Source organism: Myripristis murdjan, chromosome 9, assembly GCF_902150065.1.
Source record: "Myripristis murdjan chromosome 9, fMyrMur1.1, whole genome shotgun sequence".
In the NCBI taxonomy this organism is placed as follows: domain Eukaryota; kingdom Metazoa; phylum Chordata; class Actinopteri; order Holocentriformes; family Holocentridae; genus Myripristis; species Myripristis murdjan.
This window is the reverse complement of record NC_043988.1, coordinates 10,277,740-10,302,162: the sequence shown is the minus strand read 5'-3', so window position 1 is coordinate 10,302,162 and position 24,423 is coordinate 10,277,740. Positions and strand designations below refer to the sequence as shown.

At 42.7% G+C, this 24,423-nt stretch overlaps 1 protein-coding gene across 1 annotated transcript in view; it reads right to left on the bottom strand.

The window, feature by feature from the left end:
- Positions 1–24,423, bottom strand: part of rimbp2b (RIMS binding protein 2b) — a 92,831-nt gene continuing 68,408 nt past the window's right edge. Inside the window, exons 13-30 of the mRNA XM_030060237.1 lie at positions 24,212–24,291; positions 23,158–23,267; positions 22,179–23,066; positions 18,583–18,734; positions 17,310–17,963; positions 16,875–17,024; positions 15,664–15,825; positions 13,133–13,921; positions 11,817–11,925; positions 11,195–11,320; positions 9,587–9,768; positions 9,020–9,188; positions 8,774–8,836; positions 8,364–8,467; positions 7,554–7,580; positions 6,977–7,048; positions 5,195–5,329; positions 1–2,648 (exon numbers count right to left, since the gene is read on the bottom strand). Of these exons, the coding sequence (XP_029916097.1) occupies positions 2,454–2,648; positions 5,195–5,329; positions 6,977–7,048; positions 7,554–7,580; positions 8,364–8,467; positions 8,774–8,836; positions 9,020–9,188; positions 9,587–9,768; positions 11,195–11,320; positions 11,817–11,925; positions 13,133–13,921; positions 15,664–15,825; positions 16,875–17,024; positions 17,310–17,963; positions 18,583–18,734; positions 22,179–23,066; positions 23,158–23,267; positions 24,212–24,291 (4,167 nt within the window). The 3' untranslated portion in view covers positions 1–2,453. The remainder of the gene's footprint in view (positions 2,649–5,194; positions 5,330–6,976; positions 7,049–7,553; positions 7,581–8,363; positions 8,468–8,773; positions 8,837–9,019; positions 9,189–9,586; positions 9,769–11,194; positions 11,321–11,816; positions 11,926–13,132; positions 13,922–15,663; positions 15,826–16,874; positions 17,025–17,309; positions 17,964–18,582; positions 18,735–22,178; positions 23,067–23,157; positions 23,268–24,211; positions 24,292–24,423) is intronic.

Sequence of the window (24,423 nt, the reverse complement as noted above, 5' to 3'; positions counted from 1 at the left end):
TTAAAAAATATCAAATTTATTTTGATTTTTAAAAAAATTTGCACATGCACACCCACACAATAATTTGTAACCATCAATATTTTAGGCTGATATTTCTTATCATAAAGCTAGCACACAATTGCAGACTTTTAAACAATATGGTATTGAAGACACCATGGGGAAAGCTTGCACTGTTTGATTATAAAGTTAAATGTACAAAAAAGGCAGTTTGAAAATCAAGTATAAACATTTAAAAACAATTTACAAATGGACAAAGTACAAAAAGAGCAACAGTCACTCAAACTGAATAGAAGCAATGACTGATAACATGGTCCATAAATAGGAAAAGATGTACATCAATTCACTGTAGATTAACATGGCTGTTTGGCTGAGAATTGTACAGAAAGTATTACAGAATGTGTTTCATACATTCTTTTTTGGCAGTTTTCAGTTCAAATCCTGTGTATAGAGGAAAAAATAGGCTAGATATATACTTTTTTTAAATGTATGGGAGGATGGAATGGAGAACAGAATGATGTGAGGAGATAAAAGGAAAATGTTTCATTTCACATACAAAGACTTGGACATCTGCACAATCCTTTTGGGTATTTGAAATACATTGGCTTTCAATTCATCATACATTCACTACTCTATATGTGCAAGGGTGTTGGTATATATTGACATACAGTACTTTAATCCTGCACCATCTTAACACAGGACATACAGAACAGGAATCAATGACTGACACAGATGGTTGGCTCCTATAAACAATATATTCCAGATTTATTTGATTTCGGGAGCAGGTAGAGGGGCACTGTAGAGGTAGCCTTGTGTCTGTATTAACAACACCACTATGAAAAAAAGAGGGCTTGTCCACTTGAGGTTATGCAATCAACCCTGGAAACTCGATATCTCAGTGAAGCCCGAAAAAAGTCTCAAGTTTGGGATCAAATGGAATAAAACAAAAGAACAGGACTTAGCTTGCGGATGCTGCATTGCGCATGCAGGTTTGTATTCTCTTTCCTCTGTTCTTGTCCTGTCGGAGTGGTACTTGTAAGTGGCATTTCCTTTATAGAGTAGAGTCAGCATCATACACATATGCACTAATATGTCATTGCAAACAGTGGACTCTTAGGGATGTCTATCACAAAATAAAGTGCCTTCATTTTCTCAGTAGCCATTGATGGAAGTGGTTTCTAAATAGGGAAGTCACCTAGTTTGGCTCCACTGTTACAATAACAGTCATTTTTAGGGGACTTAACTATGAATGGTGGACAAACAGGAGTCTTACTGATTTCAGATATGTCAGCACTGGTCCTCTGGAAAACATGACAGTCACACTACCCTGCACATCACAAATCTGGATCAACATATTTGCCAAGACATTTCATTTTGCGACAAAACAACATGAATGAATACTGGGCATAAGATTGCACGCTCCACTTGACAAAGTACAAACCATTGTGCATTTATAAGGCAAATACATGGAGGTTGGATCTACTAGGCATTTCATCACCATTCAACTGAACATAACATGATGCTGAATTTACTGCAGAGACCCTGTAGCATCTAGTATGTGCTTATTTAGTTGGTGTCTGACAAATGTCCTGCTTGGGGCTAAAGTCTCGCCTCTGCATCTGTATCATCCAAAGTGTTGAGATAAGAGGACGCTACAGCAGGGATTCATTCTGCTGATTTTTTTTTTTTTTTTTTTTTTTTTTTTTTTACTGCAGTTTAGACACTGCACTGCAAATCAGTCGCTCCATATTGGAAGCACTGCATGCTTGAAGTTCCATGCTAAACGTTTCCAAATGGACAAGCCCGTCACTTTGCATGTGCTTTCAAGGGTCAGGAGGGAATGTGTTGAAGTAAAGCATGCAAACCTCTCGCACAAGATTATACGACTTTGGCTGTCTTGAACAAGCTCAAGTCAAAGCCCTCTAAGTCCATCTTTTTCCTTGCATCGTTGTGGATTTCAAAGCGGACTCTGTGGTTAAAACAAGCCCTCAGTGTTGGTGTGACATTCTGTTCGGCGACCTCAGTCGTACACAGAAACACTGGTCATACTCCGAAACATACTGTGTTCTCTAAGTGCCATCAGATTGACTGAGTGCAAAATGGAGAATGTCTCGGGCCAAATCCCTTTCAACAGTTTCTCATTGCTCCAATGAGCAAACGTTTATCAGCCAAAGACTCAAGAGGTAAGACACTCGATACTACATCAGCCGACAGCATGAGGTCTCTAGACCATAATATGAAATGTATTATTCAAAATATGTACTGTAATTAACAAAATACAAATTCTAATATACAACAACAGATGTACAAGAATAAAGCATTTGCCAAGCTCACAAATGCCACCTGTCCACTCTATAATATATATTTTTTTCTTGTTGAACTGAATTGAAATTGATGTAATGAAGGGTTGTGTACTACGAGGAAGCTGATGACACACTGTGAAGCATGTCAAGAGATTATTTTACAGCGCCAAGTCTTTTCAATAGTTTCTTCCCTTTGGAGAGCAGTCCCTTTTTCTTTTTGGAGTACATGTCCAGTGGGGCCCTGATGGGACTGCCGGGCCCCACGGTGGCAGGGCCAGAGCCAGGGATGTGTGGGCGCACTGTGGGAGAGGCTGCTCTTCTGGGCGGGCCCGATTTTTCCAATGGAACCTAATGGGAGACCCGTAAGGGACAGTTCAGGGTGTTAAAAAGCCAGCCGTCTCACACCTCAGTCACTACTCCCCCTCCTTCTCTTTACAGTCCTTTCTGTCTCAGCAGGGCCACCATAGTTCTGACTTCTTCCCAAGTCTAGCTCCCTGATCTTGGCAGCTGACATCAAACTGTCGCTTGGATGTTTGTCCTGCGCACTCAGGTAAAGGTATAAACCCTCCCTCCTCCACCCCACCTCCTCCTCCCCCTCCTCTCTGCCAGGTAGAAACAGTCTTTTCATGAAGCTGATATAGAATAAGCTACAACACCACAGGATTTAAGCATTCAGCTCAAGTATCACTAACTTCCACAGCAATGTAAGGAGACAACATTTTCTCATAGACGACTGTCAAAGGCAAGGACAGGTCCTCTCACACAAACAAGTGATACATTTGCATTTTGGGACAAGTGGGACATATTTATATCACATTCACTTTCCTTCCTTTTAAAATATACTGTATATATATATATATGTGTGTGTATATGTATATACTGTATATGTATATTCACTCATACAATTGGGTTACAGAGAAACTACTAACATTATACTATTCCTTTGTTTGTAATCATGAGCTAAAAGGCTCCTTAAAATTGCACTTTGGGGAGATGGATGGTTCAAGATGCCATTTGCTTGATGCTGCACTTGAATAGGATCGATAATATATGATATAGCCAAACATGTTAAATCAATTCAAAATCATTCGGCATCGTTCATATGTTTGTTATGACTGTATTTGAAAGAACTTTTTGAGGCAATTTATAACTTCTCGTCAGAGGAACTTGGTGGAACCAATTAAATCTTTTATAAGAAAGTTTACAAAACTAGTACCAAGACTACGACTGTAGTACTTGGATGCAAACATGGCTGAAGATCTATTTGAGGCCAGTTTCTACAAGGAGAAAAAAAATGATAGTAGCTTTTACCATTTCACATTTTTCCTCTTATCAGACAAAAAAGTGCACCGGACAGACATGCTAATAAGTGTCTAGGGTCTAGTGTATTGGGCTGTAGCAAAGATCAGAATTAATTGGACCAATGAAGCCATGTGTACACTTATTTTATATTTTTAGACCCTTCTTCCCAGGGGTAAATTTTAAATTGGTAGGCTTTTCTCCCTCCCGATTGGCTCAGGCATGTCAGGGTGCTTCACGGAAGAGCGAAGGTATTGTTTAAATGTCATCTTTCCTGTTAATTTTAGCAGAATTGTTTGACTACAGAGGGTAATTTGGTGTGCAACAATGGCCTTTTAGCTTACCATGAGTTACAGCAGGAGACTTATTGCAGGAGACGGACATTATCATGTACAACACTCAGAGAAACAACTGAAGATACCATACTTCTTGTCTAATGCATTGGCTAGGGTTACGATCCCTCAACCGCAAACAGAATTGGGCATTTTGGGAGGAAAAACAAACAGCCTGAAACTACTCAAACAACCCTAAATACATGGTAAGTCGAAAGGAATGTCATATAAAGTGTACATGTTGCATACCAGAAACTAAGGGTACCCATGTCATCTGCATTAGACGAGGGGAGCGTAATCTTGGTATCCTCAGTTGCTCACTTACGTGACGGAAACAGAGCCTTTAAGGTGTGAAATGAACACTCTTCTTCTGTTTTGCCAAGCGGGTGAGAAAAAGAAATAAAAAAATATGGTGATGGCATTTCAATAGTCTGCACTATGAAAATGGCAAATCATAACACAAGGAAAGAAACATCTGATGACACCTGTTAATATTCAAACAATTGCATTATTTGTTAAACACAGAATTAGCATCACATATTTACATTTAGTAAATAATTACTTCTGAAATTATTCTCTGATGGCAACATAGGCTAGTTGACCTTTTGCGTGCTAATTTACAAGAAAGCAATATACAAAACAAGGCTTTCAGGAGCAGATACAAAAGTTGTACTATACTAGACTTCTTTTTTTTATATAAAATGTTCAAGAATTCATGCATCTGGAATATAGAACATGCTGAGCTACAGACTACATAGTTCATCTTTCAGTACATCAAAAACTATTTACTCTATTAGAAAGTATTTGAGATCAAACACAGAATATATTCATAAAGCATCTGTTACAATGCTAAATATGCATGTGCCAAAAAAATGTTAATTGCTGTTTTTCGAGACATGACAGAACAGGTAATAAAAAGTCACAGGAGCTTCTGCCCCCCTTCATCTTACTCTCTTTGAGAATGCTTTATGAATACAGTATATCCAGATATTTTACAATGCATATCGCCCCCACCCCCCCTTCACAGCAGTGAACATGAAAAATAAAAGTAACTCTGTCAAGTATTAGTCTTAAAGTTTTATTTTTTTTCATAAGATCTTAGACATCTACAGTATTTACAGTGTAATGCTCCAAAGTCAGAATTCCCATTGCATCAATGAAACACACACAAGCACAGACACAAAACTAAAGGAGTAAGGAGATAGAGGGAACTGAAAAGAGTAAATGGATGACAGAGGGCTAGTACTGCGAAGGAGCATGTACCCTTTTGGTCTTTATCCGTGCTGGAGTGTCCTGGGGGTATCGAGATGGTGAGTCAGTGAGAAAAACCTCTACATCATCAGGCACTTCTTCTAGAAAGTTGGAAGGAACAAGTCCCTTGTGTCCATTGAGCTCGCCCTGAGGAGTACAGAGAGACGGTGAGACTCTTCTTCATGGGTGCACACTGTTATCCTCTAGCTTAAGCATCTCTCCACATATTTAGGGGGAGGTGCTTCATTTCTACAATCCTCATACATGTGGGTGATTTGGCAAGTGAAATCGAGTCCTGTGGCACATTCGCTCTAGTGAATGACTTTAAAGCTGCAACAGGCAACTCTGCACTGAGTTGGCCCCAGGTGGCAGCAGGAGATAACAGGTTGAATTTTTGGAAGTTTGAAGGACTTCATTACCCAGACGTCATGTGATGTCAGTAAAGTGGACATTCTGACACTCTCAGACCTAATGCTGCATTCAGGCAGCCATCATGAACCCATAAAGTTGGAAAATGCCCAACTCATATTTACCAGGTGTTTGTGATCAGGTGGTAATCGTACGTCCGCTCGGATATCAAGAACCGAGACCAATGACGTCCATGGAAAGATGCAACACTGAACACCAGGAGTAAATTATTTAGAGCACTGTTGCTTGCTGGCTGACAGGGCTGGTTACTGTTACAATGATTTACACATTACGATGGAAAGAAGGCAATCTCTGTGCATTGACCTGTCACATTGTTTTCAAGTTGTCCGCACGTGTCAAGGTGACAAGCATCATGGAACCTGGTGGTGTCTTGGCTGCAAATTTCTGATGGTAAACTGGAAACTTTAATGAGTTGATGAGGACTGCCTGAACACACAAGAAATTTAGCTTTTGTTTTGTTAGTTGGCTGGTGGAGGAAGTGAAGGTGAACAAAATCTTTTGGTAGCTGGGTCAAACATCACTAGTGAGTTGAGCTTTCTCTGGACAGAATACTGGGACAAGTTGGCTATTTTGGAGCCTTGGCCCTATTTACAGATTATCTGGAATCAGCCTCAGACCATCATTTCACCGGCTGCTTCAGTTCTGAGTTTGATATCGATGTGCTGCAGGCTCCCGTCATGTACCACAGTGGTCAATGCAGCAATCGGAAATGGCTTTGAAAAGCTAAGACAATGTTTTCTGAAACGGGAGGGTCCGTGTATACTTTTAGCAATCTTAGAATGTTCTGAAATAGGCATCGCAAATTCTGTCAATAGTTGTGGGCTTAGACAGTAGTATTCTTTTGCTACTTGTTTTGGCTTCTTCCCCAGAGGACACTGGCAGCTGAGCAGAGACTAGCTACAACATGGAAGTTCGCTGTTTGACAGGTAGTGCTTAGTTTGGGAAATAAAGTAGTTCTGTTCCAAACGGAGGAGTTCTGTTGATGTAGTGATTGGTTTGCGAACTCTTTTTTGGTAGAACAAGATACTAATACTATGAGTATCCACCAAGCTTACTATTTCAGAAAAGCAAGTTATCTTAGTCTTTCAAATCCATTTACGATTCATCCATTTACCAGTGATAATATCTGCTAACTGAAATTAATCTGCACAATAAGGCAAATGTGCTGTGCCTCAGTTAGGACTGAGACATTTCATTTGACAGTTCAGACTGATAGGATGGAGTATAGCCTAAATACAAATAGCATGGTGTATATTTCAGTACAAATCTTGCCTGGTGCAGCTTTAAAGATTGACTGTGCTCTTAGTAATCATGCATGAATGCTCAACAGAAATGGAAATAGAAACAGAAATTCTCAGTACTTACATAGTAAAAGCCGTCTTCATCTATTTCACCAAAAACTGTGATGACGTCGCCGGCACAGAATGTCAATTCAGCCTGTCAAAGAGGAAACAGACTTGAGCTACATTTGACCTACTTAACATTGTTCACAGCAGCTTCTGTCTGCTGAAGACCTTCCAAAACATCAAATCTACTGGGGTTTGATGAGTGTGAAATGCTCTGCTTCCTTCTCCAAATCAATGTGATGCATCGTAAATCTGAGTGTCAATTCAGTCTCGGCAGACAGACTGTTGCAACTGAAAATGCATCAAACGTTGGGACTTTGAAGATAGGATTGCAACACACTGAGCACGTCCCTCCTACAGGGCTCTCTAAAACACACAAACCAAACGTAGTGTATGTAGGAGACAGCTGGACACAAAGACCAAACCGACGAGGGGAGATGCTGGCTCAGGCAATGCATGAGGGGCTGTGTTCATGACCACTGGGGATAGGGGGCCACGGCCCATCGTCTCAAGCCCACCTCCTCTTTGCACTCCAACAAACGGGGAGGAAACACACACAGAGCAGACAGTACTGTACCCTCCTCGCCCTCACTCACCTCCTCATTCAGCCTGTTGCCCTCATACTGTGTCGGTGGCAGTGCCAATAGAAAGGTGAGAGTGAGTGAAACCAGGGGGGAAGGGCCACAAATACAGCACGGGAAAGTAACTTAGATTTATTAGTTTATACAATACTGACACAAGGAGCTAACTCTGTCCAGTGCCTGTCCAGGGTATTCACTTATATCTGTTTACAGGTTCAAATATTTCAATTATTTTTCAATTATTTGTGCAACTCAAGAGAGCATGGCTTAAGAAACTCCTCATTCAAAAATAATGCAACTTGTTCAACTTCATATGTGGACACCGCACTCAGCTGGACTCGTCTTAAACACTAAAAGTACAGAGAATCATCTTAAAGGCACAGTTCACCCATTTTGAAATATTTGGTGGTATTTCATTTACTCTCTGAACGCTATGTAGGGCAGCCGTGATTCGACACATAAGCACAAATTAATTGGATTATGATTGCGCTTGTGGATGTTCAAAATCTCACACTTATTTTCTGTTTGAGGCATTGTAACACCTCAGAACATAATCCTTGCAGTGTGATGAACAGTAACTTGAACCAAAATATCATGTCTGTGCACCGTAAGAACATTAGGAAGAGGGTGACAGGGGGTTAAGTGAAATAATATAAAATATTTCAAAATAGGTGAACTATCCCTTCAATGCCTATGTTTTAGTTTTTGTTAGTAGTGCTTTCACAATGTGCTTTTATTGGTTTTATGTATTAGTTATATAAATGTGGTGACTGATCATTTTCAAAGAGAGTAAAGTGGAGAGCTGGAGCTCCAGGCAGACAGTACCTCTACATCAATGTTTGGAGAGCTCTCTCGGGGATCGTAGTCGTAGAGGGCCACCATTCTGCGCGTTGACATGGGGTGTTGACGCCCGCTCCGCCTGTTCCTCTCTATGGGGAACAGAAGGAGAAGAAAAAGAGAAAAAACACGAGAGTAATCAGTTGAGAGCAGTATAAAGACCCCATGAAGTGTGTGATGAATAATGACATAGAATCTCAAGATCATCTAGCTTGCAATGCATTCGATTCCCATGTTCTTAATGAGTGAATGCCTGACAGTAATGACACATTAAGGTGCAAGGCATAATTAAAACAAAAAATAGCTAATAGATGATTAAGGATGGTGAAGACTGGCAAAAAAAAAAAAAATCATAAACATGAGGCAGACGGCAGAAGAGCATCACACTGGACACAGACCTCTCTTGGACTTTCTGGACCTGCGATTTATTGAGCGGCCATCTTTGAAACGATCGCAGTTCACTTCACAGGAAAGCAGAAAAGAAATGAAGAGGGAAGAAGTATAGGTAAAGAGAAATGAGAGCAATATCAGTAAACGACAGGTTAGCAGAGCATAAAGCTGTCCAGACAGACGCAGGGGGTATCGGCAAAGTAAAGAGAAAGGAGGGTGGAAAGGAGAGGGTGATGTGGAAAGCAATTTCTTACCTAACTTCTCCACAGGAGTGTTTAGCGGCAGGAAGCCCTGTTTCAGGAGCTGGTCCATCATCTCGTCATCCTCTGTCTGGATCTCAGACACCATGTTACAGGGGATCAGACCCACGCGGTCTCGGATCTCTGCCCGGTAGAAGCCATCCGTGTCTTTATTCCCAAACACCTGAGGAACAAAAAACAAAGTCTCAGGGGAAGACACGCAGAAAGAAAGTGTTTCTGACACTCAGTTTAGCGGCAACTAGGGCTTACAATGATGATTAAAATGTTTTTGACACCTACATTTAGCTGAAGCTTTTATCCAGTGACAGTGACACTAAAATAAGCTTTAATTCCTACATGGTTTACTTATCAAGCAGCTAAAAGCAAGGAGTAAAAGGTTCAAAGCCACAGCACTTGATGTAACAAATACACTTGTCTCCCTAGGACGATAGAGATTTTTTTTAGGTAAAGAAATGAATGCCAAAGCTAATTTGTATTATAGTTTTTTGTCTTATTTTATTTTCTAGTCGGTATCAATCTGATCCAGCAGCAGAGCTGAGTGTCTCAGAGTCAAGCCAACACCTTGATGATCTGGCCCTCCTTGAAAGGCAGCTCCTCGTCGGCAGCGTCAGGGTTGGGGGACATGGACAGGGGGTCATAGTCAAATAGAGCCACAAATATACGGGTCAGGTCCTCCGGTTCTGATTCCTCATAGTAATCCGGGGAACGCCGTCCCCGCCCGTGCCTGCGTCCGCCATAGCTGTCTGAAACACAGAGGAGGCCTCTGCTGCTACTACCAGCCTTGTACAGCCACGCTGGCTGCAGAGGCAATGGGAGCAGAAAGTGTCTCTTTGTTAGCGCTGACAGGGGAGAGAGCGATGAGATGCTTGTGTGAAAAAAGAGCCAGATATCTGATGGCAAGGTTTCCACTTTTACTTTTAAATCTGCTGCAATCCTGTTGTATTCCAGGAAGCACTGACTAAACTGTGTGATTCTGTGTAGCAGGCTGGTAGCAGCACAGCGGGGTTCTTTGTTCACACATCTGATTGTTGACATGACAGTTGCTAAATGTCATCAAACAGTGCAACACCAACACATAACAGACGGGGAAACATTTCAAGCAGACTTTGGGTGCAAGGGAAACTAAATGACCGTGCACATTATGAAAATGGAGGAGACATGTAACACTATTGTTCATTGCTGTTTCACTGCCTTATCTCACAGAGGCTAACATGCATGATTTCCTGGAACTGAGTATGAAGGGGTAAGCATTCAAATATCATCGCAGAAGGGGTAATGTCATGCTTAGTCCACATCTGGAGACAATCTGCGGCAAAAAGGGCAGAGGGAGGCACATTCCCAAGAGAGATTGGGACATCAAATGCCACAGCAGTTCTTGGCTATTCAGATATCAGGGACAGTGAGGGGAAAGGGATGAACCTGATATCAGTTACCCATGCTTCTCATGGATCACCATGTTAAATCAAATGTTCCAATGGCAGAAATATGTCGGTCTGAATAACGTCTCATTCATACTGCAACTGATGCTGAGCCAATTGAATATGCATCTTAGCAGATGTTTAATATAGGGCTTTAATGGTATAACATTTGTGTTTGAATTTAATAGCAGCAAATTTATGGATGTGCAATGAAGTGATACTAACAAGGCATGAATGCACTAACTCATCCAGTGATGTTTCTTTCCTTCTCACTGTATAGTGAACGAGTCATGCAAAATTAACAGTGGAAAAAAGGCCACTGGCCCGAAGAGGCAGGAGGAGAAGGACCAAGGTAGGAGGAGGAGTTGAGGAAGAGGAGGAGGGAAAGGAGGAGGAGGAAAAGAAGGAATGGGAAACAAACAGGGAGGGAGAGGAGGTGGGCTGGATATGGAGTGTGGATTGGAAGAGTGGGTTGGTTGGGAGTTTTGGGATTGAAGCTGTAGGAATACATACAGGGAGGGGATTTTCATTCTGCAGCAACGGGAAGAGTGGCCAATCTTGTCTTCCCCCGTCAGCTTTATCAGCTAAGCTAAGCTAAACAAATCAGCTAGCTGTCCAGCACACAACAAAAAGACCACCATTCACCGATGATATTACTGCATGTATTCAAAAACAAAAGTTTTGTTGCCTTTTTTTTTTCTTGTCATTGTCAAGGTGAATTGTCATCTTGGAGAGAAGCTGCACCACATACCATATTGATGCTCTGAGGACATAGATCGCCATATCCTGCGCCGAGCTACACTGCCATAGTTAACATCCTCCTTGACAGGTGAGAGGTTCCCCTCACTCCCCTCACTGTTACTGTCCATGGTGATCTCTACAGAAGACACCAATCACAACGTTACGGTCAGAGACGCCCCGCACACACACTCTGCTCTACCCCATGGCCCATTCAATCATGCTGAGGGGGTAGGGTGATGAAGTTGCCCTGGAGTGGGGGTGTAGAGGGCAACAGGGTCACTCTGGAGTTACTTGGTGTAAAACAGCAATGCTTGCACTGTTGTGGCAGAAGGGAGGGGGGGTCAGATTGGATGGTTAACCCACAATAAACACAGGAATAAAAAGAGCATTTGGGATAATTTCCTGCCAAACTGCATATGAACATTTGGCGAATCCAACTTATGAGGATGGACAACTACAGCGTTTACAAATGCCCACAACAAGGGTCTGTGTGGTCGTTTAAGCTTGTGTCTATGGGAGAGATGTACAGCTCGGCTCACATGGCTAAAGAAAACACATGGTATAAATAACACAAACATCAGTGGCCCTGCAGGTGGGGATGAGGCGTCTCTTCATGTGGTGACCTCACTAACCAATGGACGGGATTGGGCGTCGCTGAGGGGGGGTGCCGATGTGAACCGGCCTCCTCCCTGAGTGGTCCAGACGATCGGAGCGTCCCTGTGATGGCGAGTTCCCAATGATCTTTGGAGTGAGAGACAACACACAATAGGTTAGAACCTGCTGCCTGTCCTGTGATAAAAAAAAAGCATTCATCTGAAACATTTAAAACAACCCCCAAAACCTTGTTGAAAACAACAGAAAAACCATAAGAGCAAATGATGTGGCTTCCATTTGTCCTTAGGGAGGCAAAATAAGAGTAATAAACCCATAAAACAAGGAACAAAACCCAATAAACCAACAAACCATCAACACAACCAAATCAAATCAACCCCCAACACAACAACATGGACTTGGGGGTTAGGCAGGGTCAGATGTTTAGCTAAAGACCATTTGTTTTGTTTGTTTTGTTCTGTGCATGTCAGCTCCTTGATGAGAAAAGTAAGCAAATGACTGCGCAAGAAAGTGGATGAGGGAGATGGAGTGGGAGAAAGAGTGGCTGAGTGTAGATAAAAAAAGACAAAAAATAGATGGGTGAGTGAGAAGTGGACAGAAAATGGACATGAGCAGAACAATTACAGCTTCAGGCTGAGGCCCACTACTACCACAGAACTAAAGGCTTAACATATGAAAGATAATGAAGAGAAGTCTTTGCCGGAAAGACTGAGAGAGAAAAGCAACAACATGATGCAAATGGGCTGAGGGCTGAGACAGAGTACATGAATCAGCACAGGCTTGAGAGGACTTGCTCTGCCCTTGTTTTGTATGTGAGGCAATGAGAGGCAGAACATGCTGGAATAAAGCTCCCAGCGCAGGGTGGAGCGATAAGGTTGAAGTGCTAGAGGGCTAGACGTTAAGGGAGACAATGTCAAGCCCGCAGCTGGCAGAGAGAAGGCGAGGGCAGGGGGAGAAGACAGGAACAGCACATCCCCATGCATTGCACAGAGAAACAGCCGAGGTTGAGCTGCCACTTTCCTCTTAATGGAACCTTTCCCCTCAGAGACATGAGAAACCAAAACGTAGTTAAATGGCCTTTAGGTAATCAAAAGCTTTACTTTAAAAATCCACCTGACATTCTCGGTACGAGCAAACTTATTCACACAAAAACAAAACATCAAATAAGAACAACCATGAACATGTGATAACTTGCCAGAATATTAAAAATGGAAAACAAAGTGCTAAATGAAAGGAAGAGGGATACCCATAAAGAAAACAAAAAAGACAACATTAAGAAAATAGAATGGCTTCTGCTTGCTGATGGAATGTACAGCAGAAAGTCTGAATCACACACCAGCGGCTGGTCCCGGTTGAGCCTGGACATAGACTGGGCCCTAGCCTCCCTGTGGGGACTGTAACAGACCCTGTCCAGCTCGTTCAGCCTGCCCTCGCTCAGCGCCCCCTCCCTGGAGTAGTTTCTGGGCCCCGTCTCCCGGCCTGGCCCAAAGTTCTCCCTGTTCCTAAAGTCACCCGTGTGTACCGACTTGGATGTAGATACTGGGACATCGCAGAAGTCCTCCTCCACGCTGCACTGGCGGGTCAGAGTCCTTTTACGGCCCATGGCCAAGGCCCGCCGTTCTACTGGGCCTTCACAGTGGATGATGCGGACTGGCCCACGCATGGGGCTTCCATGGGTGTAGTACCCTCGATGACCCCGGCCTAGAGAGCCTTCCTCCTCGCTGCCGCAGTCCAATCCGCTGTCGGGACTCTTGGTGTTCTGGCGATTGGGTCGTCCCAGGCTGCGTTCCTCTGTGATGTAGCCGTAGCGGCTGTCCAGGAAGCGAGGGTAGGAGCGCTGGCGCTGCAGGTGGCGGGAGCTCTTGCCGGGGGTGAGATTGTTGTGCATGTGGGCGTCCTGCTGGTAAATGCGGGTGCTCTTTCGCTGAGTGTGTGGCGTTCCCGGCCGCCCTCCTTCATCAAAGCATAGACGCTGGCCCAAACTGTCCACGCCATCTGGCTCCTCCTCAGCCACCTCGGGGATGCTATGGAGACGCTTGCTGCGGAGCGACTTCTGCTTCACCACCTCCCTCTGGAGGTCCCAGCAGTCTCTCTCCTCTGCTAGGTCCTGACGTTTGTAATATGCCTTCAGTCATGACCAGCAGGCACCGTTCCACATTTTCACAGTTCAATCAGATTCAGTTCAATTCAAAGGGTTCAGTTTAGATTTTGGGGGAGGGGGAGTTGTATAGTTTTTGAAGGTTTTAGAACAGGCAGGAAACAACACAGTGTGTGTGTGAATAGAAATAAATGGGGGAAAAGACAAAATAAAGACAGAATTAGTTATTTGTGGCAATGCAGTAAGACATGCAGTCTCATTCCGTGAGGAGGGAATGGCATGCTCTGAACAGGAATCTGTGAAGACTAAAATATGGAGTGATAGCAGATAATTAAACAGAGCGTGGGTATGGAAGGTAATGGTGGAAAAGGGAACTGATGTGTTACAGTTCATGACAAAAAAAATCTTTCTTGTGAGAAATGACAGACAGGAAAAACAAGTGACTGAAAATAACTGACAAATTTACAGTTAGTGCCCTGGTGAAGAATAAACAAAACACTGACCTGGAGGAAGTGACAGGAAATAAAAAGCTTTGCAAGTTTTATGGATATCATAAATAAGCTATGTGAAGAACCAACAAATAGGGGCAAGTCTTCAGTAACAATATAATGTACAAGTATTTCCATTGAATGTGCTAATAGAGAACAATTAGAGACTAGAACTATGCAAATGTTACAATTCATTCATAAGTAATTAAACTTTAGCAATATTAACTGATTTTTTTTTTTTTTTACAAAAAGTATTTTATTAGCCATATTGCTCTTATTAGCACAGTTTTTAAAGGTATGAATGTTTTTTTTTTTATATATTTTATGGGGTGGATAATGATGTACAACAGTGATTTATGAATTAATGGCAATGAAAAAAAGGAGAAGTAACATTGGTGTATTAAAACAGTCAATACACCAATGAGTACAGTTCTTCAACACCATGTTACTGCACAGACGCTACTTACTTGACAAAAATAAGAACAACCCCTTCTAATCTGCAGTGATTACGTTTTTCTAACAGCCAATCATCTCAAGTATTGAGTGTGTTCACATTCAAGACAGGTCAATCAATGACTACCTCTTACTCTCATAACATATAATTATTGGCCAGTTGGCCATACACCCACACATATCCACTGCACAGACTCAATGAAGACATAATCATGTACCGACAAGGTTAACATCTACATTGACAACAGAGAAATTAAACATTAGGACATGAGACAGACATAACCGAAAGTGAATATTTCCATTTAAGTACTCACTTAAATGAGATTCCCATATGCACTTGATATGCCATGACCCTTTTCGCTGATGATACAATACGTTTTATAACTCAATATGACATTCTACATATAATATTTGAATAACTTTAAACTTTACAAGTTGTAACACTCGCTCAGTGCAATGCAAACCAGAAAATCAGTCATGTTGCTCTATTTGACAGCCTCTCTTCTTGCATGCTGTACAGTTATATATACATAGCCATTCACATGAGCTCAGCATTGAATGAATAAAGCGGTGCTGGGTGGGGCAGGGTGGGGCGGAGTAGGGAGGTGGAGTGGGGGCTCACTCAACTAATGCAAGGTTGGGGAGCTCAGCCAGGCAAAGCCACGGCGGGCCTGGCTGTAGAGCCTGTGAGAGACAGCAGGGACCTCTGCTGGTGGTGTAACTCTCCCTCTGCCCACCCTCCACCCACCCTCCACCCTCTCACCCCCACTCCCACCTCCCTCTCTCCTCCTCCTGGACCACTACAGACTGGAGGGGTGCAGCAGGTACCTTGAGAGTATTGTGGGAGTTGATGCTGCGCCTGCGGCCCTCCTCCAGCTGCATCTCCGAATAAAGATCCTCCTCGTCCTCCTCCATGATGTCTGACAAGTCAGAGCCGCGGCTGCTCTCTGTGTGGTATTCCTCACTGTGGCTGTAGTGGTGGTGATGATGCTAAAGGAAGAGCAGACAGTGAGAGAGGTTCATAGCACAAAAACATGATGCACATACACGTATACATCACTATCCCTAAGAGGGATATTTTAGTAAAAACGAGGGGCCATATGCACAAAACATTTCATCTTATCAGTATGAGTCCTCCTCGTTAATACTAAAAGTTCCTGACAAAGACTTCTCGCTTAAAACCAATTCACAAAGCTGCCAGGAACAACTTTTACAAAGGAACTCACACTGAGAGATTTTATAATCTACACATTGACCATGCACTGGGACAGGTGTGTGTGTGTGTGTGTGTGTGTGTGTGTGTGTGTGTGTGTGTGTGTGTGTGTGTGAGTGAGTGTGTGTGAGTGAGTGCGTGTGTGTGTGGCAGCAGGGCTACACCAGTCTGTATGGTCATAAAAAGAGTTTTATGACTATAAACACTGGGAAGCAATATAAATAATAATATCATTTTTTTTAATCTCAACAACTTGAAAACACAGTGACACAACTGCATCTCTAACCACCTCTACTATCATCATAATACTCGCGCAATTAATGCCATACCTTTTTAAAGATCATTTAAAGATTGATCATATTTGCCCAGGCAGATTACCTACAGAAATCCTGTTAGGATTATGTGTGATTTGGTCTTACAGATTTTGAAGTCCCCTTCAATACCTCTAACTCACAGATTTAGGAGTTAGTTTTTGTGCTAAAACTAGTCCTGAAGTTAGGAATTAGGAAGAGTGACATGCCAGTATTTTTAGGAGGAGGAGCTACTTTTAGCCTTAAGATGTTTCCTGAATACAAGCCCAGGGGTGTTGGAAGTTATAAGGAATGGCTTGGTAGCTAGTAGGTTGAGACTTCATTAATAATATAAATATTTCTTTCTAATGTGTACAGCCTAACCAGGAATAGTCTCTACTTTTGATGCAGGGTGGATGTAGGAGACAGGCATTACAGGGAAGTATTTATTCAATCTGGATTTATAACTTTCACAGGAACAAATGATGCACACACTGTATGCCTGCACATCGGTTGTAGTGTTTTCTGTAAAGTACCTGTCTGCCCAGCTCTGAGCCTCTGAGGAATTCATCCACTGAAGCCCCTCTCCTCCTTGCATGGGGAGAGTCGTAGCCATCTTCCTCCTCATCAGAGTTCAGTGGATGCAGAGCATTACCCCGCTCACTAAAGATGTTCCTCTTCTCAACCTGACATACGATACAGACACAGACACTGATGTTTAGAGTTGAAATATTGTTGTAATTTTACACTACAAAGAAATGCCCATTCATAAGTCATTTAGTCTAATATAATAATGTCAAAGAGTAAGAATAGGTAGAGCACTCTACTAGTATTAAGAGCACAGTTTTTGAAACAAGTTGATTTCAACTGAAAATGAGTGAAATTATGTTGTCCTCTGGGTAGATTTTTTCACTTGTGTTACAAAAAATATCACAACACCAGGTGAAACATTAACATGGATTTTCACTCACCCGGTTGCCCTCAGCAAACACTCTCTGAGCAGCTTCCCTGGCCATGGCCTTGGCGATGGTGTTGGGGATAGGGACTCCCTGAGGCTGTGGCAGGATCCTCTGAGGAGAGGGTGAACGTCTCGGCTGGAAGTGGGGTGGCTCCAGGTTGGGTCCACGCATGGGAGGCAGCGGAGAGGGGGAGCGCTCCCAGGGCTGGCCTGGCCGCAGGCCCACCTCATGCTCTTTGGTTTCTGGCTCTCTGGCACTTACTAAGGGTTTGGACTTGGACATGGGGTGGGGCTGGAAGTGAGTCTGGTGATGAGGCAGTGGGTGGTGGATGGGCTGTGAGTGGGGCTGCGAGTGGGGCAGTGTGTGGGCCTGGGCTCGAGGCAGGGGCTGGACTTGGGGCTGAGGGTGATTTGGGGGATAGGTGGACGGGTAAGGAGGATGGGTTTGTGAGTGCACTGGGTGGGGCATAGGGTGGGGAGGTGCAGTGGTGCGGTGCGAGAGACGTGGAGAGCCCAGGAGATTGTGTGGAATGATGGCCACGGGCGAGTCCTGGGACTCTCCTTGTGCTGATAACGTCCTTACAATGACTTCCCTGGCCTCCAGACAATGAATCCTGTTTAACTCCACGGTCACATAGTCCGCCGTAGGGTACAAGACCTCTGCTATCTGCATTCACACAGGAACCAGAACAAGAGTCCTTACCAGAGAGCAATTCAAAATGTCAACATGCACAAGCAGGTAACCTGTAACCCCACTGTCGTACGGGTTTATCTATGTGCATTTGCAGCTCACGTACATAGACCTGTTTCTCAAATAGTCAAAAACCATAATGGCAGATTTTGATTGTCAAACTGATAATTCATATACCCGTCTTCCAGCACTCTATATTGATGATATTCAAGCTTTAATAAAAAACACTGTGTGCCAGTTAGGGGATGATAAAAGATTAAATTTTGTCCAATGACGCAATTCAGCTTTCTGGTTTTTGTATTGTGACTAGCTTCAAGTCAAGGTGGCTGGACACACTAAGAAACACACATGCACACACACAGTAAAAACAACACCTTTCAGTGGACATGAGATGTTATAATGACACAGCAACATGGAGCCCGCTACAACTCTATTTGCAAATTTATGCCTTACATAATGACTGCCATCACTAGGGGCTGGATGTCAGCATTATATCATTTCTCCAGCAGGTGGCAGTAGAGGCCTACTCCCAAGTGTCACTACCAAGGATGGCAAAGGTTGACTCTTACAAAATGCATTATTAGACTCTTGATACCTTTTGTCCCTTTGTGCACACGGCATAGCCAATCACGTTGGCTCCATTGGAAGTTCCTGCAGGTGTCAGGGGTGGTGGCTTCCATCTGACCTGCAACATCCCAGGCGTCTGCCCACACTGGACCTGCACATCCTGGGGCGGGAAAGGCGGCCCTGAGGAGTAAAACATACACTGTAGATGAGAAGAGAAAGAAAAATAACATAGCTAACACAAGGCACACCATTTATGCTTATTGTGATCAAATCACATTGTGTTGCACTGACTTTGCATTATGCACAATTCTCGCATTGGATAATCATTGCATGATTTTATGAAATTAGGATTTTCATCATGTAAATTAAGAGGAATTAATAACTCAAACATTAACTGGCAGAAAATTGGTTTTAATATCAAAGGTTACATTTCCAAATGTATTTCCAATTTTACTGGTGTAATGAGACGATGCAATGAGACAAAGCGTGATCACACCAACAAACCATAAGGCCTCACCCAGGACCAGAACAGGAAGATACTGAAACACCTAAAGGTCATGTAACCTGTTCAGTGGATATCTACATCCCAAAAAAATGATTTGATTTAAGGTTTAAAGTTAAAATCTATAAACTGTGGTCTGTAATGTCCCATTAAATTAGAGACACTATGGATACACATAGCAATGCTGGGCTAGTCAGGAAACACTGCCATGGTGCAGATGCCCAGTGCTGTTACTACTGATGTAATACGATAATTCAGTTTGTTTACCCTTTGCGTTTATAAATATTCAGATCTCACTGTTTTGGAGATGAATTTTGAAAATATGTATTTAAACAAATATCTCATGAACAGCATTTTGTAGTTAAATTAGATAACATATCACAATTCATGACAAAACACCAGTCAATTAATGTATTTTGTTGAATACATTTACATTTTACTGTATTTACATTTTGGAATAGCAGAATGATCCATTTTGACATATTCATGCCCATCTCAGTCGAGGTTCGTTGTGTGCGTCTGTGTGTGTGTGTGTGTGTGTGTGTGTGTGTGTGTGTGCTGGTGTTCATTCATATGCAATGCTGTGCAGGTGTTACGTCGGTCGAGAAAATACAGTTTGCCAACATTCTGCCATGAATGGAGGTACAGCAATATCCTGCTGCCAGAGTCTTACTCATAACGTTCCATGGAGCATCCAAAAAAACAGTTTGCTGTTTTCACAGTCTGTCAAAGCTGCCTGCATACTAACCAACAAGACCCATCTGTGCAGTGCTGCTGCTACCCTGCAGTCACACAGTCAGAGAGCGAGCAGAGACAGTCAGCAGTATCTCAGAGCTGCAACCCACAGCTGTGTCTGAGAAACCTACATCAATGCAATCTAAATCACATTGCTACACTGACTGTCGGCAGACACGCAGCCTCGGAACAGGAGCGCTAGCTGTTTGGAGAATTCATTTCCTCTTGTCATTCTTAAATTACGCCTGTCACAAACAACAAGCTCCTATGAGAGCTAAGATGAGTGTTTAAATGAATATTTCAGTGGTGCTACTTTCATTAATACTAGACACATACAGTAGACACAGATTTCCAGGCAGGGAATTGAGGCTGCTTGGTGTGACTAATATTACTACAAATCTTGTATTACTAAGAAGCTAATGAAGTCACTTGTTTAAAGAACACAGGCCGCAATTAAAAACCTACAACAATGCTTACATACACTGTGTTCTTGATTGATAGAGGCTCTCAACCACAAATACTAAGACCATTTCAGATGCCACTAATTAACATGTTCAATAGCAGATTATTTAATGAACTCGCTCTGAGCATATCAGCCGCCAACAGAAATTGCCAGTTCAAACCGACAATTCTCTTTCACTTTATCTCTCTCTCCTTCTTTCTCTCTATGGCTCTCTCCGTCCTCTGTCTATCATTTCTCCCCATTATTTTAAAATGTGTTATCTTATATTTCATTATATTGTTATACTGAAAAATTATCATGTGCTGTCTGGTCTTTCTATTTCTGTGCTGCTGCCATCTTGGCCAGACCTTCCCTGAAAGAGATTCTTGGCTTCAGTGGGATTTACCTGGTTCAACAAAGGTTAAATAAATAAAATAAATAGCCCATTAAGCTTTGAGATGCAAGCACAAAAATGCATGTTGTATAAATAGCAAGGGAGTGGAGGCATCAAAGACATTAAATTTAGAGAGGACTGGAATAACTCGTAACAATGTCGAGACTACAAACTGGGTCATGTAATTGGTGTCTTCGTCCAAGGGAATGAGATCAATTCCTGTTTAATTGAAAGCCTCTGAAACAGTGTTTTTATCTTATCATGTGCCACAATCACAACGTGAGGTTATGGCCCCCCGGAGTTCCCTGTGATGAGTCTCCACCCAAATCTCCTTCTGCCTCCCCTGTGTGTCTCCGCCTCCTCTTCCTGCTCCCATCGTCTGCAGTAATCAGACCCTTTAAAAGCAACAATCTGACGCATCAGTGTCCTGTCTTTTATTTGTGCTTGCAGTTGGCTATCTATGCCTATACCCTTACTCAAAATAATGCCAGGAATCACTCCCATTACATTGCCACTGAAAAAAAGATTTTCTGTACGAAGAAAGTGAGGCTGCGCTGGCACCGGCAATGCATTAAGGAGCCTCATGGGAGAAGAATCCCAGAGATCTACTCATACTATTTACACACATTACGCTTTGAAAGATTCCCTCTCCCCAACCAGCTCTGTTTTCCCTCTTGCGTCTTGTCTCCGATGTTAAGCAAATGCTTCTTGGATGTCTACTCATCACACTTGTCTGTTTTTTTCTGTTTCTACCATGCATGTCTCTTATCGCTGTGGTGCACTAAAATCCTTGAGGGCAATCTAAAAATGGCTGGGGAAAATGAAAACAAGGCTCCGATGTTTGTCAGGTTTGCATTTGAGAACGTAATGGGCTCACAGCTTGTCAGTGAGTAAATAAGTGGAATGCTGCGTTTGCTGTAAATAATCAGATAATTTTCATTGTGAATTATCTGATGACTTTGAGCCAGCACAAAAAAAAAACAAAACAAAAAAACACAACAACAAGGCATACAACAACCGCAATAAGACTGGGTAAGATAGGGCTGGGTGAAATGGACCAAATAAAATATCACAATATCTCTGCCCAAATACCTCAATTTTGATACACAATTTTTGATTAACTATAATTAGTAATGTGGAAATGAAGACCAAGTGGGCAGAAGCAAATAATAGAACAGCTAGAGCCAGAACAGTCTAATAAGATCAGAAAATTGCATCAATTTATTGTAATGCAGCCTTTAACACGAGGAAATAGTATGATGCCAAAAACCTCGACAACATCTCACCTCATATCACAACACTGATATAATAGTGATATATCACCTATCCCTAGGGTGAGAACTGCAAAGCTTCAATCCCTCTTCATCATAAATACAACCTCTGAACAAACTGATGAGAATAGTTACACTATTGACAGTCTGGCAATAGCATAATCAACCATGCATTATCATACTGTACAAAACATGCAAAAAAAAAAAACAAAAAAAACCTTGTGCATGTGAGGGTGGTATAACAGATAAAAGTGAAATGTGATTGGTTGCCGAGGCTGACCTGCAGGCTGAGTGCAGAACTCCACAGAGATCTCCCTCTTCTCCCTCTGCTCCAGGGGAAGCTGCCAAGGCACCTGATGCGGCCGTGCCACAGCCTTTACCTTGTACACCGTCATGGGCTTCAGGTTGAAGAACTGGTACTTGTAGCCCCCCGCCTTGACCATGTCGTATTCCGCGCCATTCAGGAAGATGGTGTGACTGTAGTTGCTGTTGCTGGGCATCCAGGAGAGCTCAGCAGATACCTGCGTGATATTGTCCACCCGCAGGTAGTAAGGTGCCACCACCACATCCTTCCCCACCAGCAGAGTGCACCGCAGCTCATCTGACAGGCCCCTGTCGGTGATGCTCTGCACTGAGATACGGTAGGTGTTGGTGGCCAGGTTGAGTTTCTCAATTAGAGACTTTGTCCTGCCCCCAAAGGGGACGCTCATGCGCACCTCCTTATCCACCAAGACGTTGTAGCCACTTATGGAGCCCCAGCCTGGCGGGACCACCGGAGGATCCCAGCCGACGATCACGCTCTTGGCCAGTTGTTTGATCAGGTTGATGCGGCGGGGGTAAGGCACGATGTCTTCACCAACCTCGTCAATGCTGACGTCCAGGGTTCCTGTCCCGTTGCTGCAGGTGCCAAGGAGGTCCATGCCCAGGCTGCTGGTGCTTAGACAGTCCAGCTTGCTGTCAGAGAGCAGGCTGCTTATGCTCGTGCCCGTGCCTGCGCTTATGGCCGTGCCAATACCAACACCCAGTCTCTGAGAGCCCAGGCTACTGTGGTTGAGGTAGCCAGGTTCTTTAGCCCCGTCCCGGTGCTGAGTAGAGGGCGTCTCCTCATCTTGAACAAAATCCACAAAATTGGAGGGGACAAGACCCTGTTGTCCATCGAGCAGCTCTCCTGAGTAACAAAGAGAAGAAACTGAGTTTGACAGCTCATATTGTTGATATGAAAAGCAGAAGAAATTAGATAATACTAGGCCCGGTCGTACCCTCATAAAAGCCATCCTCATCCATAGTTCCGTAAACGTATAGGTATTTCCCTGCCACCAGGGGGAGCTCTGCCTCAGGATGCTCATTAGGCCCATCATATGGATTATAACTGTGGTGACAAAGTAAGAAATAAAAAATAAAATAGCTAGTCTATGTATGACTATATTTTACAATAATTTTAAAGACATTATTTTTCAAGTCAAAAAAGAGGCATACACGCACACAGATAGATAGATAGATAGATAGATAGATAGATAGATAGATAGACAGATAGACAGATAGATAGATAGATAGATAGATAGATAGATAGATAGATAGATAGATAGATAGATTTCCAGGCAAAAGACAGAGCTAAGCTAAAGCCAGTGTGGGTGGAAAACACTGCACCTCTTTCACATATTTGTGTTCTGAAGATTCCAATTATTTTTGTGCTGACAGGTAATTTTCTTTGGTGAGAGAAACACTGCATCATTTTTAAGACCAGAGCTTAAAGCTCTGAGACAAAGCAAATACACTACCCAAAGCCTGCCAATGCCTGGCTACTGAGCTACCAGTTCATTTTGAAGGGATGGATCAAGGTTTTTAGCAGCCTATCCTACTCATTATGACTCAGGCTCTCTCTTAGGACATTAAAAAGTAGTCACTTTGGTGTTTGGGGTTCTGAAATATTGGTACAAGCTCCTGTTAGCATTTATTAAAAAAAAAAAACAAAAAAAAAACACATAAACCATTCAATATTCTTCCATTCGTAAAGCACTGCAAGGACTTGAAAGGATTTGTGGGCTATTTTGAGAGTAATGGTTTCACACTGACTTCATTACAAATGCAAACAACAGGTTGATGCCAATTTGTCAGAAATAAAAAACATGGAAAGAAGTATTGCCCAAAGTGGGACTTGATCAATAACAAATGGGGATAAAAATCTTGAACCTTTTACTGCATCTCATATTCAAGGTGAGACCTGCTAATGCAACAAAACACCACTGTGTATTTCAGTTCAAGCAAGACAAACAGTAAGTGGAGTGACTGTGTGTAATGTTTGTGTACACATACCTGTATCGAGCAATACACAGGCGTACCTTTCCTGTGAACCTTGGCTTGGACCTGGTGGTTGAGCTCAGTTCTTTGTTCATCTAGTGAAAGAAAAACAAGCATTGTTTCCAAGATCAAAATTTCCTTCTCAGTGGTTTCTTTGGGAGCTTCACCTTAGAAAATCAAAGTATAGCACTGTATTTTCTAAGTTGAAATGCTTTTATCTCTCATGA